We start from the raw sequence: 23398 nt of genomic DNA on the forward strand, positions 1-23398 counted from the left end.
ATGTCACCCACAGACTGAAGCTCTCCGTCCTCATGTTCTGCATACTGTGACGCAGTATCAGACATGGCTCTAACAGCATTTGCGCGCTCTGTATCTCTCCTAACCCCAGAGCTATCGCGCTTGCCTCTTAATTCAGGCAATCTAGATAATAGGGTATTATTCATGATTGCAGCCATGTCCTGCAAGGTAATCCCTATGGGCGTCCCTGATGTAATTGGCGCCATATTAGCGTGCGTCCCCTGAGCGGGAGGCGAAGGGTCTGACACGTGGGGAGAGTTAGTCGGCATAACTTCCCCCTCGACAGAACCCTCTGGTGATAATTCTTTTATAGATAAAGACTGATCTTTACTGTTTAAGGTGAAATCAATACATTTAGTACACATTCTCCTATGGGGCTCCACCATGGCTTCCAAACATAATGAACAAGTAGGTTCCTCTGTGTCAGACATGTTTAAACAGACTAGCAATGAGACTAGCAAGCTTGGAAAACACTTTAAAACAAGTTTACAAGCAATATAAAAAACGTTACTGCGCCTTTAAGAAACACAAATTTTCCCAAATTTTGAAATAACAGTGAAAAAATGCAGTTACACTAACGAAATTTTTACAGTGTATGTAATAAGTTAGCAGAGCATTGCACCCACTTGCAAATGGATGATTAACCCCTTAATACCAAAAACGGAATAACAAATGACAAAAACGTTTTTTAAACAGTCACAACAACTGCCACAGCTCTACTGTGGCTTTTCACCTCCCTCAATACGACTTTTGAAGCCTTTTGAGCCCTCCAGAGAAGTCCTGGATCATGCAGGAAGAAGCTGGATGTCTGTGTCTGTAATTTTTGCTGTGCAAAAAAACGCCAAAATAGGCCCCTCCCACTCATATTACAACAGTGGGAAGCCTCAGGGAACTGTTTCTAGGCAAAATTCAAGCCAGCCATGTGGAAAAAACTAGGCCCCAAAAAGTTTTATCACCAAACATATGTAAAAAACGATTAAACATGCCAGAAAACGTTTTAAAATACACTTTTATAAGAGTATGTATCTCTATTAATAAGCCTGATACCAGTCGCTATCACTGCATTTAAGGCTTTACTTACATTACTTCGGTATCAGCAGCATTTTCTAGCAAATTCCATCCCTAGAAAAATATTTTAACTGCACATACCTTATTGCAGGAAAACCTGCACGCTATTCCCCCTCTGAAGTTACCTCACTCCTCAGAATATGTGAGAACAGCAAAGGATCTTAGTTACTTCTGCTAAGATCATAGAAAACGCAGGCAGATTCTTCTTCTAAATACTGCCTGAGATAAACAGTACACTCCGGTACCATTTAAAAATAACAAACTTTTGATTGAAGAAATAAACTAAGTATAAAACACCACAGTCCTCTTACGACCTCCATCTTAGTTGAGAGTTGCAAGAGAATGACTGGATATGGCAGTGAGGGGAGGAGCTATATAGCAGCTTTGCTGTGGGTGATCCTCTTGCAACTTCCTGTTGGGAAGGAGAATATTCCACAAGTAATGGATGATCCGTGGACTGGATACACTTTACAAGAGAAAAGCTGACTAGAAAATATCACCTGAACATCTCTATGTAAAAAAGAAAGATATTTTACCTCAAAAGTTCCTCAGCAGCCACATCCCATTGTAAAGGATTTCTAAGCAGCATATTAGTATGTCTGTCCTGGGACAGCTGAAAGGATGAGCCTCGTGCACTCTCATATTATTTCACCAATCAGGTAAAGGAAGCTTACTATGAAATCTCATGAGAGTTAAGTCAAATCTCACGAGATCACAGTAAGAGTTCATGACCTCAGCACTGCTGATGCTGATTGGCTACAGTTCATTTCATTTTTTTTTTATACCTGCAGCTGGGAGCAGCTGAGTATAACTTTTTACACAGAACTTACTCTGCTGAGCTGAGGAGATTGTGAGGTAAAATATCTTCCTTTTTTACATAGAGATGCTCAGGTGATATTTTCCTGTCAGCTTTTTACAGTTATACTGCATCAGTTTCAAGTAATTTAGCATATGAGTATTATGTCCCTTTAATATCTAAAGAATGCATAGGCTCAAATGGAGTCCCTTGGAGAACTTTGAGAACTAAATTCAGACACCATGGAGGAGTAACTGGTTTGAACACAGGCCTGACAAAATGATTGTACATCTGGAACATCTGCCAGACGTTTGTGTAACAAAATAGATAAGGCCGAGATTTGACACTTTAGGGAACTAGTCGATAAGCCTTTCTCCAAACCTTCTTGGAGAAAAGACAACATTCTAGGAATCCTAACTCTATTCCATGAGTAGCCCTTGGATTCACACCAATAGAGATATTTACGCCTTATCTTATGGTAAATCTTCCTAGTTACAGGCTTACAAGCCTGAATCATGGTCTCTATGACCGAGTCAGAAAAACCTTGCTTGGATAGAATTAAGCGTTCAATCTCCAAGCAGTCAGCTTCAGAGAAACTAGATTTGGGTGAAGGAAGGGCCCTTGAATTAGAAGGTCCTTCCTCAACGGAAGACTCCAAGGTGGCAGGGATGACATGTCCACCAGATCTGCATACCAAATCCTGCAAGGCCAAGCTGGCGCAATGAGGATCCCTGATGCCCTCTCCTGCTTTATTTGAGCAATGACCCGAGTAAGAAGCGCAAATGGAGGAAATAGGTATGCTAGACTGAAGGTCCAAGGACCCGCCAGAGCATCTATCAGTTCCACTTGTGGGTCCCCGGACCTCGACCAGTATCTCAGAAGCTTGGCATTCTGTTGAGATGCCATGAGATCTAATTCCGGCTGACCCCACCTGAGAATCAGGCTGGAGAACACTTCCGGTTCGAGTTCCCACTCCCACGGTTGAAAGGTCTGCCTGCTCAGGAAGTCCGCTTCCCAGTTGCCCACTCCTGGGATATGGATCACTGATAGGCAGCAAGAATGGGCCTCCGCCCACTGAATTATCTTGGCTACCTCTGTCATCGCTAAGGAACTCCTGGTTCCTCCCTGATGATTGATGTAAGCCACTGAAGTTATGTTGTCCAACTGGAAACTGACCAATTGGACCGAGGCTAACTGAGGCCAGGCCAGAAGAGCATTGAAGATGGCCCTCAGCTCCAGGATGTTTATAGGAAGAACAGACTCCAAGTCCAAACTCCCTGAGCTTTTAGGGAACCCCAGACTGCTCCCCACCCTAGAAGGCTGGCGTCTGTTGTCACAATCACCCAAAATGGTCTGCGAAAGAGACAACCACCATTGAAGAGAATCCCTTGTCTCCTGCTCCAGTACTATTCGAGGAGACAAATCTGCATAATCTCCGTTCCATTGCCTGAGTATGCTTAACTGCAGAGGTCTGAGGTGGAACCGAGCAAACGGGATGATGTCCACTGCCGCAACCATCAGATTACCTCCATGCACTGAGCCACTGATGGCCGAGGAGTAGACTGAAGGACTCGACAAGTATCGATAATCTTTGATTTCCTGACTTCTGGCAGAGAAATCTTCATTGATAGAGAATCTATTATAGTTCCCAAGAAAGTTACCCTTGTATTTGGGACTAAGGAATTCTTTCCCAAATTTACCTTCCACCTGTGAGATCGCAGGAAGGATAACACCATGTCCGTGTGGAAACTTGCTTGTTGTAATGATGGCGCCTGGACTAGAATGTCGTCCAGATAGGGCGCCACTGCAATGCCCCGTAACCGAAGCACCGCCAACAGCGAACCCAGAACCTTTGTGAAAATTCTGGGAGCTGTGGTAACACCGAAGGGAAGAGCCACGAACTGGAAGTGTTTGTCCAGAAATATAAACCTTAGGAACTTGTGATGATCCCTGTGAATGGGAACATGCAGGTACGCGTCCTTTAAATCCACTGTTGTCATAAATTGACCTTCTTTGATCAAAGGGAGAATGGAACAAATAGTTTCCATCTTGAAGGACGGTACTCTGAGAAATTTGTTTAGACTTTTGAGATCTAAAATTGGCCTGAAGGTTCCCTCTTTTTTGGGAACCACGAACAGATTGGAATAAAATCCCAGACCCTGTTCCTGTACCGGAACAGGAAGAATCACTCCCAGGTTGGAAAGGTCTCTTATGCAGTGTAAGAATGCCTCTTTTTTTTGTCTGGTCTGCAGACAATCTTGAAAGCAGAAACCTGCCTCTGGGAGGAAAACTTTTGAACTCTAACTAGTATCCCTGGGACACTATCTCTATTGCCCAGGGATCCTGAACATCTCAAACCCATGCCTGAAAGAAGAAGGAAAGTCTGCCCCCTACAAGATCCGGGACCGTATCGGGGGGCATGCCCTTCATACTGTCTTTGATTCAACAGCAGGCTTTTTGGATTGTTTACCCGTATTCCAAGATTGATTGGGTTTCATGCAGGCTTAGTCTGTTTGAAGGCAGTAGAGGAAGAATTTCCCTTGAAATTTTGAAAGGAACGTAAATTGCTCTGTCGTCCTTTTTGTTTGTTTCTCTTATCCTGAGGGAGAAGGTGACCCTTACCTCCCATGATATCAGAGATAATCTGCGACAGGCCAGGTTCAAACAAGGTTTTCCCCTTGTAAGGAATAGCTAGAAGCTTAAAGGACACATCCGCAGACCAAGGATTTAACCATAAGGCTCTGCGAGCTAGAATAGAGAAACCCGAAATCTTTGCTCCCAGTTTGATTACTTGAAGGGAAGCATCCGTAATAAAGGAATTAGCCAGTTTAAGAGCCTTTATCCTATCCTAGATTTCATCCAGGGAAGTTTCAGTCCTGATAGCATCAGACAACACATCAAACCAATATGCTGCCGCACTAGTGACAGTAGCAATGTACACAGCTGGCTGCCATTGCAAGCCCTGGTGCACATACATCTTTTTGAGTAACCCCTCTAACTTCTTGTCCATAGGGTCTTTGAAGGCATAACTATCCTCTATGGGAATAGTAGTTCTCTTAGCTAAGGTGGAAACGACTCCTTCCACCTTGGGAACTGTCTGCCACGCCTCCTTAATAGAGTCGGCTATGAGAAACATCTTTTTAAATATAGGAGATGGAGAAAAAGGTATACCCTGCCCTCTCCCACTCCTTAGCAATAATCTCAGAAGCTCGGTCTGGGACCGGGAACACGTCTGACGAGGAAGGAACCTCAAAATACTTATTCAGCTTACTGGACTTCTTGGGAACAACAACTACCATAGAGTCGTTGTCGTCCAAAGTAGCTAAAACCTCCTTGAGTAACAGGCGGAGGTGTTCTAGCTTAAACCTGAAAGATACAACCTCAGTATCAGCAATGGGTATTGCACTTTCTGAATCTGAAATTTCACCTTCAGAATTCAGATGCTACTACGGTATCCTCCTCTTCAGACTTCTGAGAGGGGACCTCCGAAATCGCAACAACTGTGCCAGAAACCTCGCTTACTGATCTGATTTTCCTCTTACACTGCCCCTGCAACATTGGAAAAGCAGACAATGCATCTGAAATTGTAGAAGACATAAGAGAAGTGATGTCCATTAAAGTAACTCCAGCGGGAGTTTGAGAGGAAACGCAGGGCACTGCATGTGAGGGTGGTAAAATTTGGGACGTTTGAGGAGAAAGCTACGGCATATATTGAACCTCAACAGAAGTCTCCTGGACAACATCTGCCTTAGAAAAGTTTCGCTCAGAAAAATCTTTTCCCTATAATTTAAAGTCCTCTCAATACACGGGGAACAGAAAGGGATAGGTGGTTCCACTTTGGCATCAAAATACAAGGAGCAAGTAACATCTTGCAAGTCACCTTGGTCCATACTGGTTCACAATCAGTCAAATATCAAATAAAAACCTCAAATTTGAAATAAAATTTTTCAGTGAAAAAAACATTACTGTCACTTTAAATTTAAACGTGTAACTTTTTTACTCTGCTGTAACAAACGTACTAAAAACAATTAAACTGACACCCCTACACCTCAGCAGCTCTGCTGAGGTGCCTACCTGACTGCAAGAACGGAGAGGCTTCCTTCTAGTATGAGAAACGATCCGGACTCTATAGGGGAATAACGCAGCTGCTTTCCGGTCCTAGAAGCGCTTGTTTATCCTAGAACATGCGCTTCTAGGTAGAGACTGAAATTTACTGTCCTGTTTGTCCGTACACTGAGGCGCAATGTAAAAGGCGCGCAACTCAGAAGGACCCACCCATCGTGGGCGTTACAAATACTAACCCAGCCTCCTGGTCTTATTAAGAAATAACGCCATAAACATAAAAAGGAACCACCAGAGCCAATGCCCACCGTGCCTGCTTAATGCTGTCCATCCAACAATAAAGTGTAAATTATATGCCACTTCTATTTTGTGATTTCGATAGTGAAGTTCTCCCTCTGTCTTTCTGAGCGTCTCTTGTGTTAGCCCCAGAAATAATTAAAGAAGCACTTACCTCAAATGTCTGCCTGACAGCAAGGCAGTTCACCAGGCTTGAGAGGTCCTCTCCCCCACATGGGCCTGTGAAAGAAAAGAAATCCCTGAGTAAATATCCCTCAGGTGTTCTGATTTAGGGCAGCAACCATATATGGGAGGCGCAGTGAGAATTATGTCCCACCAGTTGCCATTGCTCTAAAGCCACCACTGCCCTACTGAAGAGACTGATATGGACTACGGCTACACCCTAGTACAAAGCAGCACAATCTTGTACCACTTTCAAATAATACACTCTTGATGGAAGAATCTTTTCTAACACCTAACTCTACCACTTCCTTGCTCTAACATAGGCAAAGAGAATGACTGGAGTGGGAGGGAAGGGAGGTGATATTTAACAGCTTTGCTGTGGTGCTCTTTGCCGCCTCCTGCTGACACCAGGAGGTGAATATCCCATTAGTAATTAAAGATGATCCGTGGACTCATTGTGTCATTAAAAAGAAAAGACAAGGGGGGCGGAGCCGGCCAGCAATCCTGATGGTCGCATCAAGTTAGAGCTCCGACAAACAACCGCTCTAATGGGCAATAAATAACATATAATCACTCAGAACTGGGATATGCCCTACTATATATCACTTAAGAAAGCTGTTTGAACGTCAGACGCTAGAGAAAAGAGATCCGTATGACCGAAAAAACGGAATTGGACAAAGTCTGATTGCGGCCTATAACAGAATGACGACGCAACACGGTGTGAGCCACGCTATCAGCACACACGCCGCAGTGAGTCACTACATAGAGGCGCTAGCAAACGAGCCCGAGACACAGCTTGCGGATAAACCTCCTGTGTGGATCATTGCCTCAAGACCCTGCAAACCAGATAAACTACGGACCTAAGGTAAAACGTCATACAAATAAAAAAAAAGACTGCGCCATACACTTATTACCGGGCTATTAAGATTGAACAGGCCCTATATAACAGCCCTATACCCTGCTTCTACTTGTGATCATTCATACTTCAGGCCGACATACATAACTACCTGATCAGTAAAGGCCTTAGAATAATTAAAAGTGCGCACTACAGGATTAAATAACGTGGAAATCGCGCGGCCTATCACTCCCTAAATACATACTGTGGGGGCAGAATACTATCACTTACATCAAACTACATAGATCCTAGACTCAAGATTACCTCAAAGAGTAAAACCAAAGGAGACAAGCTTTTAAAGGGACATACAAGCACGGGAGGCAAATTGAACGCTTACTTTAAGAATCATGACACCTCTCTGATAAAAGATGGCCTGGCAGAAGTTAAGAGAGATATTAGGGAGCTGGGAGACAGGGTGCTGGAATTAGAAGACCAACTAGAGGAGACGAATAAAGCCTCAGATAACACTGCACAAGCTTTTCAATTTCAATCTGAAGCCATTGAACGCTTACAGATCCAAATGGAAGACCTAGATAACAGAGGCAGAAGACAGAACCTTCGGATTTGAGGCATACCAGAAAAAATTCTTCCACAACAACTACCCTCCTACTTACAAAATTTGTTCAAATTTTTATTGGATCCTGAAAAAGAACCTATAGCCTTGGACAGAGCCCACAGAGCCCTACGGCCAAAACCCCCAGACAGTATGCCACCACGAGATGTAATTCTGTGCTGTCACAAGTTAAAGGATAAAGAAAACCTTTTACAAGCATCCAGGAAGAAATCACCACTTTATTTTGGTGAAGATGTCATACAGATCTACCCTGACCTTAGCCCGATCACCCTAGCCAAACGTAAGGAAGCCAGATATCTAACTTTACACTTACAAGATCTTGGAATAGCATACAGATGGGGCTTCCCTTTTGCCATTAAAGTCCTGAAAGATGACAAAACATTTGTATACCGAAACCCAGATGATTTGGAACAGTTCTGCAGGCAGCTGAATATTGCACAACCATCTCTACCCAAGCTGACAGAAACCTCAAGAAAAAGAGACCAAGAGAGATCTTTGTCACCTAAACCACAAAGAAGAAGCTGGTCAAATAAGCGGTCTATTGCTCTTAAACACTTTGCTACCTACTCTCACTCTATTATCTTCTTACAAGAGACCCACTTTATCACAGGCGCAGAGCCTTCTCTAGCCTCAAAGGACTTCCCTACAAACTACCATAACGCATACCACGCCAAGAAGCAAGGTGTTACTATACTACTTCACAAACTCCTCCATTTCCAGCTACATAACAAAATCACAGACACAGAGGGACGGATCCTTATTCTCACAGGTCTCCTGTTTAACAAACCAATCACTCTAGTTAATATCTATGCCCCACTTAGTCGTAGACGAAAATTTTTTCCAAAAAGTTCTCTCCCTGGTTTTAGAACACAAGAAAGGTCTGGTAGTGATGGGAGGGGACCTTAATACAGTACTAGATCCAATCATGGACTCGTCTACAAAACACGGACAAGCGAAATCTAGAGCACCGAATACAACCCTATCATGTATAAAAGAATTGAGCCTTATCGATACCTGGTGCATACAGCACCCAACACAACACAACTATACCTTTTATTCACATCCATGGGCAACATACACCCGAATTGATTACTTATTTATTGATAGACATCATTTATCCCTCCTAAGAGACTCAGACATTCGACCTACAGCATGGTCTGACCATTCAGCAGTACACCTAGAGTTAGACTGGCCCGAGATCCCAACAATCCCTTACACTTGGAGACTAGAGGACTCACTCCTTCATTATCCCCCAACACAAAAAATATTACAAAATGCATTGACTGAATATTTCCAATTTAACTGCACCAACGACTCACCTCCGGGTATTATCTGGGAGGCACACAAGGCGTACATCAGAGGGGAATGTATAAAGCAAACAGCCAAAGTAAAAAAGCAATATCGCTCCTCAGTGACTAACTTAACGGCACAGTTATACACACTAGAGGCACAACACAAGAATAACCCATCAAATAAAACACTTCTGTCACAGATAACTAAAATTAGACAAGATTTAAACATTATTCTTTCTAAAGAGGCACAGAGAAAGGCTCTAGCACTGAAAAAAATATATTTCTTCGAAAGTAATAGAGCAGGACCTAGATTGGCCAGATTACTTAACCAACAAACCACTAAATCCCACATCCACGAATTAGTGACACCAACGGGCCAACATCTCATTGAAAGCAGAGATATAGCAGAACAATTCAAAATCTATTACTCAGAGTTATATAATCTACCATCAGATCAATCCCCAAAAAGGCTGACTGAGCTCCAGACATATATAAAAGAAGCCAACCTCCCGAAAATACAGACGACATTAAAAGAAAATTTCGAAGCACCTATCTCACTACAGGAAATCCTCTCAGTGATTGCTAAGCTACCCTCCGGGAAGAGCCCAGGCCCAGATGGGTTTACCAACATTTATTATAAAACATTTAGAACCTCCCTGGCCCCGCACCTCCTAAACCTATTTAGAACTATAGACGATGGGAAAGCGCTCCCTAAGGAAATGCAACAAGCCCATATTTCAGTTATCCTAAAACAAGGGAAAACACCATCAGACACTAAAAGCTACAGACCTATCTCACTTCTAAATGCGGACCTCAAAATACTAGGCAAGATCTTAGCTAAAAGACTGAATAGGTTACTAGAAGATATTATCCATACAGACCAGGTAGGGTTCGTACCCCATAGGGAGGCCAGAGATAATACCATAAGAGCCCTGACCCTCATGTCCTACTCTAAACACTACAAGATACCGACGGTCTTCTTGGCAACAGATGCCGAGAAGGCCTTCGACAGGCTAGACTGGCAGTTCCTCAAAGACACACTTATCGAGATAGGTCTGGGGCCCCGAATGCGCAACAGAATATTCAGTCTTTATGCTCACCCCACAGCAAAAGTCAAGGCTAATGGTATATTATCCCACCCTTTTACAATTAATAACGGCACACGGCAGGGATGCCCCCTATCCCCTCTTCTGTTCATACTCACCATGGAGGTTATGGCCGCCCACATACGTAACAACCACACCATTAAAGGTATAGAAATTGGCCCACATAGCTTTAAAATTGCACTTTACGCGGACGATGTCCTCTTTACAGTTACAGACCCAGCCCAATCCTTGAAAGAAATTATGCTTGAACTCGACCAATTTGGGAGATTCTCCAATTTTACTGTAAACACGACTAAATCAGAACTACTAAACATATCCCTTAAGAGAGAGGAGTTTTCCAGATTAGCAGAGATCTGTCCACTTTCACTCAAAACAGACGCTATAAAATACCTGGGTATCTTCCTGTCCCCAAACTCTACCACCCTTTTTAAAAAGAACTTTGAAGCCCTCATGCTATCAACTCAGAAAGACCTAAATACTTGGGCAACAAAGCCTCTCTCCTGGTGGGGCAAAATACAAAGTATAAAAATGACAACCCTCCCAAGAATCTTATATACGCTACAAGCCCTACCTATAGCCTTACCAGGTTGGTTCCCTCTGAGACTTCAGAACCACATAAATAGATTCATATGGGGTGACCGTAAACCACGAATAAATAAAGCTACACTATACAGGCCCACTTCAACGGGAGGCTTAGGCCTGCCGAATATACAGCTATACTTAGACGCGATAGTACTCCAGAGAGTCTATGACTGGCATAACACATCAGGACACAAAGCCTGGATCTCCATTGACTCTCAAATACTGAAAGTCCCATCTGTGGGAGCTCTATGCTGGGTCCCTAAACCCTTAAGACCCTTGCAATGCACAACACTTCCAATACACCAACACTTCTTTGACTCTTGGGAAAAAATCAAACACAAAAGAAGGGACATCTCTGGACCTAGATCGCCCCTTTTTCCTATCCCATTAAATGCAGAATTGACGGGTGGGTTAGACAGAAACTTTCAAAGAAAAACGGAATGGGGATATACCACTCCTTTAAAGGAGTTTGTTCGGGAGGGGAAACTCATACGTAGGGAAGAAATGAGGGAAGTAGCACAAGGGGCATACTACCCATGGCTAAAATATAATCAACTCACACATTTTATCAACACAACACTATTTCAAAAAGACTATCTAAGGCAATTGACCCCTTTTGAGAACATCTGCTCGGCCAATACACCGTCACCACACTCACTATCCAAAATACGTAGTATATTACAGAATCATATGAAGACAGAACTACCTGCTTACACCAACAACTGGCATAAATAACTCGGAACCACTCTAAGCGAGGAGGAATGGGCGAACATATTCCAAAACACGAAAAAGTCCTCAACCTCTCCGAAACTCCTTGAATTAAATTTCAAAGTACTCACACGCTGGTATCTGACTCCAGCGAGATTACGCTCTATTTACCCATCCTCCAACGATCAATGTTGGAGAGGTTGCAAAAAGAGAGGCAATTATCTACACATGTGGTGGGACTGCGAGTTATTAACACAATTATGGCAATTCATAGAAACTCATTTTAGGAAAGGCCTAATCAAAGACCTCCGCCTGACACCCCATATTACCCTCCTGAATAGACTTCCCCAAATATCATGTAGACTTAGAAGACAACTACTACAAATTGGCATTAATGGAGCTAAAGCTCTAATTGCTTTACACTGGAAAATGCCCGTACCCCTGACAGGACAGATGTGGCTAACAAAAATAAACGAACTTCTAGACCTAGAGGAATTTGGATACTTAAAAAGAATGAGATTAGAATTTTTCCAGAATATGAAATTCCTATGGGACGACTCATTACCTCCGACTGAACACTAACTCACATTGATCCTCATATAACTCCCCTCTGACTGACTTTTTGACATGGAGTTGGAGGCTCCCCTTGGCAAAGTAAGATTTATGTGGAACATATCCTACATAGGTTCTCTAGCAACATATCCCTGGATTTAGGAGAAACTCTAGAGATTATTTCATGTTGAGCTAATCAACCCGAATTTTAATAAATTTAGTATGAAGAAATACTAGCTATTCCCAACACAAAGATAATGATAATGATCAGTAATGTTTAATTTTGTTTTTGTTATTTAATTTGTTAGGTTATGTGTTATTTACAGATATATAAGCCTCCATCCTATATTAAGATTTATTTCTTTACATGAATGCACAGATTGTAATATGTAAACCTTTACGGTGAGTGCACCGTTGTTTGTGACTTTTTCTTTATGTGCTTTTGATCAATAAATGATGGAATTTAAAAAAAAAAAAAAAAAAAAAAAGAAAAGACAAGACAAGACAATAACACCTACTCTGAATTTCAAATAAGCAGTAAATTTTTTTGTCAAATTTATTTTGTCCCCTTTTTCCGCCCCTGTATCATGTGACATTAGCCAATCACAGACTAGTATACATATACACTGTGAGCTTGTGCACATGCTCAGTAGGACATTGTTCCCCAGTAAGAGTGAATATAAAAAGACTGCAAAATTTGATAATGGAAGTAAATTGGAAAATGTTTTAAAACTGCTGCTCTATCTGAGTCATAAAAGTTTGAGTCCCTTTAAATAATTATTGCTTATGAGCACAAAACATTTATTTTTATTTTTTATGAATGTTGCATTTATGCCATATATTTTGTACTTGTAATGAAGAGCAGATTATCATTTAATATAAAAGGCAATATATAATATGTAAAATAAACTTTATTAGTGAGCATACACATCAGACATGTACACTCAACTGTGCCCTGTTTCCCACAAACACATCTCACACATACACTCACCTGTGCCCTGTATCCCTCAGAGACATCACACACGTACTCACCTGTACCCTGTATCCCTCAGACACATCACACACATACACTCACCTGTGCCCTGTATCCCTCATACACATCACACACATACACTCACTTGTGCTCTGTATCCCTCAGACACATTACACACATACACTCACCTGTACCCTGTATCCCTCAGACACATCACACACATACACTCACCTGTGCCCTGTATCCCTCAGACACATCACACACATACACTCACCTGTGCCCTGTATCCCTCAGACACATCACATACATACATACACTCACCTGTGCCCTGTATCCCTCAGACACATCACACACAGTACACTCACCTGTAGCCTGTATCCCTCAGACACATCACACACATACACTCAACTATGCCCTCTATCCCTCAGACACATCACACACATACACTCACCTGTGCCCTGTATCCCTCAGACACATCACACACAGTACACTCACCTGTACCCTGTATCCCTCAGACACATCACACACATACACTCACCTGTGCACTGTATCCCTCAGACACATCACATACATACACTCACCTGTACCCTGTATCCCTCAGACACATCACACACGTACACTCACCTGTGCCCTGTATCCCTCAGAGACATCACACACATACACTCACCTGTGCCCTGTATCCCTCAGAGACATCACGCACATACACTCACCTGTAGCCTGTATCCCTCAGACACATCACACGCGTACACTCACCTGTACCCTGTATCCCTCAGACACATCACACACATACACTCACCATTGCCCTGTATCCCTCAGACACACATCACACACATACACTCACCTGTACCCTGTATCCCTCAGACACATCACACACGTACACTCACCTGTGCCCTGTATCCCACAGACACATCACACACGTACACTCACCTGTGCCCTGCAACCCTCACACATCACACACATACACTATCTGTGCCCTGTTTCCCACAGACATGACAAACACTCACTTTGCCCGACATCCCTCTCAAGTGTCACACACGTACACTGCTTTCCTTAGATATGTCATACACGTACACACATCTATCCCCTCCATCCCACAGAAACGTCACACACGTACTCTCACCTGTGCCCTGCGTCCCTCTCATGTGCAATCCATATACACTCACCTATTCCCTGCCTCCCTTAGACATGTCACACACATACACTCACATGTGCCCTACATCCAACAGACATGTCACACACATACACTCACATGTGCCCTACTTCCAAAAGACATGTCACACACATACACTCACATGTGCCCTACTTCCAACAGACATGTCACACACATACACTCACCTGTGCCCTGCATCCCACATACATGTCACACACATACACTCACCTGTGCCCTGCATCCCACATACATGTCACACACATACACTCACCTGTGCCCTGCATCCCACATACATGTCACACACATACATTCACATGTGCCCTACTTCCCACAGACATGTCACACACATACACTCACATGTGCCCTACTTCCCACAGACATATGACACACATACACTCACATGTGCCCTACTTCCCACACACATACACTCACATTTGCCCTACTTCCCACAGACACGTCACACACATACACTCACCTGTGCCCTACTTCCCACAGACATGTCACACACATACACTCACATGTGCCCTACTTCCCACAGACATATGACACACATACACTCACATGTGCCCTACTTCCCACATACATATGACACACATACACACACATGTGCCCTACTTCCCACATACATGTCACACATACACTCACATGTGCCCTACTTCCCTTAGACATGTCACACACATACACTCACATTTGCCCTACTTCCCACAGACATATAACACACATACACTCACATGTGCCCTACTTCCCACAGACATATGACACACATACACTCACATGTGCCCTACTTCCCACATACATATGACACACATACACTCACCTGTGCCCTACTTCCCACAGACATGTCACACACATACACTCACATGTGCCCTACTTCCCTTAGACATGTCACACACATACACTCACATGTGCCCTACTTCCCACAGACATATAACACACATACACTCACATGTGCCCTACTTCCCACATACATGTCACACACATACACTCACATGTGCCCTACTTCCCACACACGTCACACACATACACTCACATGTGCCCTGTTTCCCACAGACATGTCACACACATACACTCACATGTGCCCTACTTCCCACACACATGTCACACACATACACTCACATGTGCCCTGTTTCCCACAGACATGTCACACACATACACTCACATGTGCCCTACTTCCCACAGACATGTCACACACATACACTCACATGTGCCCTACTTCCCACAGACATGTCACACACATACACTCACATGAGCCCTACTTCCCACAGACACGTCACACACATACACTCACATGTGCCCTGTTTCCCACAGACATGTCACACACATACACTCACATGTGCCCTACTTCCCACAGACATATGACACACATACACTCACATATGCCCTACTTCCCTCAGACATATCACACACATACACTTACATGTGCCCTACTTCCCACAGACAGATGACACACATACACTCACATGTGCCCTACTTCCCACAGACATATGACACACATACACTCACATGTGCCCTACTTCCCACAGACACATCACACACATACACTCACCTGTGCACTGCATCCCACATACATGTCACACACATACACTCACATGTGCCCTACTTCCCACAGACATATGACACACATACACTCACATGTGCCCTACGTCCCTCAGACATGTCACACACATACACTCACATGTGCCCTACTTCCCACAGACATGTCACACACATACACTCACATGTGCCCTACTTCCCACAGTCATGTCACACACATACACTCACATGTGCCCTACTTCCCACAGACATATGACACACATACACTCACATGTGCCCTACTTCCCTCAGACATGTCACACACATACACTCACATGTGCCCTACTTCCCACAGACATATGACACACATACACTCACATGTGCCCTACTTCCCACAGACATGTCACACACATACACTCACCTGTGTCCTGCATCCCACAGAAATATGACACACATACACTCACATGTGCCCTACTTCCCACAGACATGTCACACACATACACTCACATGTGCCCTGTTTCCCACAGACATGTCACACACATACACTCACATGTGCCCTACTTCCCACAGACATGTCACACACATACATTCACATGTGCCCTACTTCCCTCAGACATGTCACACACATACACTCACATGTGCCCTACTTCCCACAGACATGTCACACACATACACTCACATGTGCCCTGTTTCCCACAGACATGTCACACACATACACTCACATGTGCCCTACTTCCCACAGACATGTCACACACATACACTCACATGTGCCCTACTTCCCACAGACATGTCACACACATACACTCACATGTGCCCTACTTCCCACAGACATGTCACACACATACACTCACATTTGCCCTACTTCCCACAGACATGTCACACACATACAGTCACATGTGCCCTACTTCCCACACACATGTCACACACATACACTCACATGTGCCCTACTTCCCACACACATGTCACACACATACACTCACCTGCACACTGCATCCCTCAGACATGTCACACACATACACTCACATGTGCCCTACTTCCAACAGACATATGACACACATACACTCACATGTGCCCTAGTTCCAACAGACATGTCACACACATACAGTCACATGTGCCCTAGTTCCAACAGACATGTCACACACATACACTCACATGTGCCCGACTTCCAACAGACATGTCACACACATACACTCACCTGCACACTGCATCCCTCAGACATGTTACATACATACACTCACCGGCACCCTGCACCCCTCAGACATGTCACACACGTACACTCACCTGCACCCTGCATCCCTCAGACATGTCACACACTTACACTCACCTGCATCCCTCAGACATATGACACATACGTACACTCACCTGCATCCTTCAGACATGTCACACACGTACACTCACCTGCATCCCTCAGACATATGACACACTTACACTCACCTGCACCCCTCAGACATGTCACACACGTACACTCACCTGCACCCTGCACCCCTCAGACATGTCACACACGTACACTCACCTGCACCCTGCATCCCTCAGACATGTCACACACTTACACTCACCTGCATCCCTCAGACATATGACACATACGTACACTCACCTGCATCCTTCAGACATGTCACACACTTACACTCACCTGCATCCCTTAGACATATGACACACTTACACTCAGCTGCATCCCTCAGACATGACACACTTACACTCACCTGCATCCCTTAGACATATGACACACTTACACTCACCTGCATCCCTCAGACATGACACACTTACACTCACCTGCATCCCTCAGACATATGACACACTTACACTCACCTGCATCCCTCAGACATATGACACACTTACACTCACCTGCATCCCTCAGACATATGACACATACGTACACTCACCTGCATCCTTCAGACATGTCACACACGTACACTCACCTGCATCCCTCAGACATATGACACACTTACACTCACCTGCACCCCTCAGACATGTCACACACGTACACTCACCTGCACCCTGCATCCCTCAGACATGTCACACACTTACACTCACCTGCATCCCTCAGACATATGACACATACGTACACTCACCTGCATCCTTCAGACATGTCACACACGTACACTCACCTGCATCCCTCAGACATGTCACACACGTACACTCACCTGCATCCCTCAGACATATGACACACTTACACTCACCTGCATCCCTCAGACATATGACACACTTACACTCAGCTGCATCCCTCAGACACATCACACACTTACACTCACCTGCATCCCTCAGACATGACACACTTACACTCACCTGCATCCCTCAGACATATGACACACTTACACTCACCTGCATCCCTCAGACATATGACACACTTACACTCACCTGCACACTGCATCCCTCAGACATGTTACATACATACAGTCACATGTGCCCTAGTTCCAACAGACATGTCACACACATACACTCACATGTGCCCTAGTTCCAACAGACATGTCACACACATACACTCACCTGCACACTGCATCCCTCAGACATGTTACATACATACACTCACCGGCACCCTGCACCCCTCAGACATGTCACACACGTACACTCACCTGCACCCTGCATCCCTCAGACATGTCACACACTTACACTCACCTGCATCCCTCAGACATATGACACATACGTACACTCACCTGCATCCTTCAGACATGTCACACACGTACACTCACCTGCATCCCTCAGACATATGACACACTTACACTCACCTGCACCCCTCAGACATGTCACACACGTACACTCACCTGCACCCTGCACCCCTCAGACATGTCACACACGTACACTCACCTGCACCCTGCATCCCTCAGACATGTCACACACTTACACTCACCTGCATCCCTCAGACATATGACACATACGTACACTCACCTGCATCCTTCAGATATGTCACACACGTACACTCACCTGCATCCCTCAGACATGTCACACACGTACACTCACCTGCATCCCTCAGACATGTCACACACTTACACTCACCTGCATCCCTTAGACATATGACACACTTACACTCAGCTGCATCCCTCAGACACATCACACACTTACACTCACCTGCATCCCTCAGACATGACACACTTACACTCACCTGCATCCCTCAGACATATGACACACTTACACTCACCTGCATCCCTCAGACATATGACACACTTACACTCACCTGCATCCCTCAGACATATGACACATACGTACACTCACCTGCATCCTTCAGACATGTCACACACGTACACTCACCTGCATCCCTCAGACATATGACACACTTACACTCACCTGCACCCCTCAGACATGTCACACACGTACACTCACCTGCACCCTGCACCCCTCAGACATGTCACACACGTACACTCACCTGCACCCTGCATCCCTCAGACATGTCACACACTTACACTCACCTGCATCCCTCAGACATATGACACATACGTACACTCACCTGCATCCTTCAGACATGTCACACACGTACACTCACCTGCATCCCTCAGACATGTCACACACGTACACACACCTGCATCCCTCAGACATGTCACACACTTACACTCACCTGCATCCCTCAGACATATGACACACTTACACTCAGCTGCATCCCTCAGACACATCACACACTTACACTCACCTGCATCCCTCAGACATGACACACTTACACTCACCTGCATCCCTCAGACATATGACACACTTACACTCACCTGCATCCCTCAGACATATGACACACGTACACTCACCTGTATCCCTCAGACATATGACACACTTACACTCACCTTCACCCTGCATTCCTCAGACATATGACACACCTACACTCACCTGCATCCCTCAGACATGTCACACACATACACTCACCTGTACTTATATTGGCACACATTTGCTGCTCTGATGGTTTGACAATTCTTAGCCACTGATCTTCTGTTTGTTCTGTGCTACAGGAAATCTTAGCATCGTTTTCACCTGGGGAAATAAAATAATAAATCACTCTTTACAATTTCTGTAGTCTCTTCTGTAGGCTTAAATGGACATTGTGCTGTAATTTTGTTCCATTTTATTATGTTCCCTATGATCTGCGTTACACACTGGAGTGTATCAAATTGCGAATAAACAACTCCTTTACCTTTATTTTGTCATTTAAATTAGTTGTTTTTGCCTGTTGAAATCACCACCTATACTGAAAATATGAATACTTTAGTATTCTCTATGTAAGCAAGAGTCAGCAATCAGCAATAATGTCCCCAGTAGGGTATGAAAGAGATATGCCACAACATTGTCCTTTTCAATTGCTGTCTCTCTTGGCCATTGTGTAAAGACAGATAGATAAGGAAGCATTAATGTATAGGGAGAAAGATAAGATAAGAGTCTGCTATTTCTGCAGGCTCAGCCCATTTATATACTGTAGGTACGCTCTTAAGAAAAATAGTTTGAGGTTTCAATCAGCAAAAATAGCTATTTCATATATATAAAAAAACGAAATGAACATGTTTCCATACACTTTACACTCAGCTGCCACTATAAGATGTAATTGGGAGCACATTAATGTGAAACCAATTTTACAGCACATTGTTCCTTCAAAGAGACCCCAATACTGGTAAAACCAAAAAGGATATTAACTCTTGGCAAGTTTCCAACATAGCATCAAACTCCCACAGTTAACTTAAGTATGCTAAACCTTTTGTGTGACTCATCTGTATCTATTGGGGCCATTTTTAGGTGCGGGCAAGCAGGGCAGCTGCCTGGGGTGCCAGAGCTCACTGTTTCTTCAGAGCACACAAGCTTGTTTGCCACTTAGTCATTTTAATGTGTGTTATTTTGCTACAGGCAGAGCTGACGTTCATTTTGAGGAAAGTGCAGAATTTTCCCTGCACGGCTGTAGGATTTATGTCAGCAGTCCAGCCTTCATAAACTTTTTTTGTGTTTACTGGGCCCCCTCCCATCCCTTTGCTGCTCTTGACCCCAGTGCTGTCAATCAGTGATCGGCAGTACGCTGAGGATGGTAAAGCAGGCTAGAGAGCAGAGACTGAGCTGCCGACATCGGAGGAGGAGTTATTTAGGTAAGTAAAAAGTAAGGGCGTGCACTATATATAGTACGGGGGAGCTGGAACATGTCACAGACTACTGTGGTCACTTTATAAAGTACTGGGGCAGGTAGGGTCAGCCAGCCATCTCACTGACAGATTACAGACTGTGTCACTGACTCACTATATACAGTACTGGTGGGTTAAACAGTGTCACTATATATACAGTAATAGGGGGTCAGACCATCTCACAGACTGTGGGCACATGTAAAAATGTAAAAAATGTAAAAAAATTTTTTAAAAAATATATGTATCAAATTCACTTTTTGAGGGGGTGGGGGGGCCCTTCTTAGATTCTTGCACCTGGGCCCTGCGGCTTCTAGTTATGCCTCTGTGTGTATATATATATATATATATATACACACACTTGTGGCCCTCGGTTTACAACGGTTCAATTTGCGCCGTTTCAGAATAACAACCTTTTTTTTTCAGTCATGTGACTGCAATTGAAAAGCATTGAGAAGCAGTGCATTGATTAAAATAGCCAGTAGGTGGAGCGGTCTGCTTGTGTTGCAGCAAAGATATGCAAGCCAAGCAAGCTAACATGACTAAGTATAACTAGACCTGAGCTATCGAGCAGCTTTCATAGGATCTTCTGGTCTATAAATCAGTCCAGATTGGAATGCATAGAAAGAATTGTTTGCAGAAAAAACATAATTTATGTAAGAACTTACCTGATAAATTCATTTCTTTCATATTAGCAAGAGTCCATGAGCTAGTGACGTATGGGATATACATTCCTACCAGGAGGGGCAAAGTTTCCCAAACCTTAAAATGCCTATAAATACACCCCTCACCACATCCACAATTCAGTTTAACGAATAGCCAAGAAGTGGGGTGATAAGAAAGGAGCAAAAGCATCAAAAATAAGGAATTGGAATAATTGTGCTTATACAAAAAAATCATAACCAACACAAAAAGGGTGGGCCTCATGGACTCTTGCTAATATGAAAGAAATGAATTTATCAGGTAAGTTCTTACATACATTATGTTTTCTTTCATGTAATTAGCAAGAGTCCATGAGCTAGTGACGTATGGGATAGCAGATACCCAAGATGTGGAACTTCCACGCAAGAGTCACTAGAGAGGGAGGGATAAAATAAAGACAGCCAATTCCGCTGAAAAAATAATCCACAACCCAAATCAAAAAGTTTTAATCTTATAATGAAAAAAACTGAAATTATAAGCAGAAGAATCAAACTGAAACAGCTGCCTTAAGTACTATTCTACCAAAAACTGCTTCTGAAGAAGAGAAAACGTCAAAATGGTAGAATTTAGTAAAAATATGCAAAGAAGACCAAGTTATTGCTTTGCAAATCTGATCAACAAAAGCTTCATTCTTAAAAGCCCAGGAAGTAGAACTGACCTAGTAGAATGAGCCGTAATCTTCTGAGGCGGGGATTAACCCGACTCCAAATAAGCATGATGTATCAAAAGCTTTAACCAAGATGTCAAAGAAATGGCAGAAGCATTCTGACCTTTCCTAAAACCAGAAAAGATAACAAATAGACTAGAAGTCTTTCTGAAATCTGAGTAGCTTCAACATAATATTTCAAAACTCTTACCACATCCAAAGAATGTAAGAATCTTACCAAAGAATTCTTAGGATTAGGACACAAGGAAGGGACAATAATTCCTCTACTAATGTTGTTAGAATTCACAACTTAGGTAAAAATTGAAATGAGGACAGCAAAACCACCTTATCCTGATGAAAAATCAGAAAAAGGAGACTCACAAGAAAGAGCAGATAATTCAAAAACTGTTCTAGCTGAAGAGATGTCTAAAAGAAACAATACTTTCCATGAAAGTAATTTTAATGTCCAAAGAAAGCATATGCTCAAACGGAAGAGCCTGTAAAGCCCTCAGAACCAAATTAAGACTCCAAGGAGGAGAAATTGGCCTAATGACAGGCTTGATACGAACCAAAGCCTGAACAAAACAATGAATAAACAGAAAAATTAGCAAATTTTCCTGTGAAAACAGCACAGAAAAAGCAGAGATTTGTCCTTTCAAGAAACTTGCAGACAAAAACCCTTATCCAAACCATCCTGAAGAAACTATAAAATCCTAGGAATTCTAAAAGAATGCCAAGAGAATTTATAAGAAGAGCATCATGAGATGTAAATCTTCCAAACTCGATAATAAATCTTACTAGACACAGATTTACGAGCCTGCAACATAGTATTAATCACTGAGTCAGAGAAACTTCTATGACTAAGTATAAAGCGTTAAATTTTCATACCATCAAATTAATAATTTGAATTCCTGATGGAAAAAACGAATGTTAAGATATAAGGTCTGACCTTAATGGAAGTGACCAAGATTGGCAACTGGACATCCGAACAAGAACCATATACCAAAAACTGTGCGGCCATGCTGGAGCCACCAGCAACAAAAAAGATTGCTCTCTGATGATTTTGAGAATCACTCTAAAAAGAAGAACCAGAAGCGAAAAAATATAGGCAGATTGATAACTCCAAGGAAGTGTCAATGCATACACTGCTTCCGCCTGAGGATCCCCGGACCTGAATAGGCCCCTGGGAAGTTCCTTGTTTAGATGAGATGCCATCAGATCTATTTCTGGAAGC

General features: G+C 43.4%; 1 protein-coding gene across 2 annotated transcripts in view; it reads right to left on the reverse strand.

Moving 5' to 3' along the window:
- The window catches only part of LOC128659946 (oocyte zinc finger protein XlCOF6.1-like), a 156820-nt gene that overhangs the window by 97948 nt on the left and 35474 nt on the right, over positions 1 to 23398 (reverse strand). For both annotated transcript variants that reach the window (XM_053713536.1, XM_053713535.1), the window contains exon 6: positions 19588 to 19692. In XM_053713536.1, coding sequence (XP_053569511.1) covers positions 19588 to 19692 — 105 coding nt within the window. The remainder of the gene's footprint in view (positions 1 to 19587; positions 19693 to 23398) is intronic.

The sequence above is a fragment of the Bombina bombina genome, chromosome 5 (assembly GCF_027579735.1).
Source record: "Bombina bombina isolate aBomBom1 chromosome 5, aBomBom1.pri, whole genome shotgun sequence".
NCBI classification, from domain to species: domain Eukaryota; kingdom Metazoa; phylum Chordata; class Amphibia; order Anura; family Bombinatoridae; genus Bombina; species Bombina bombina.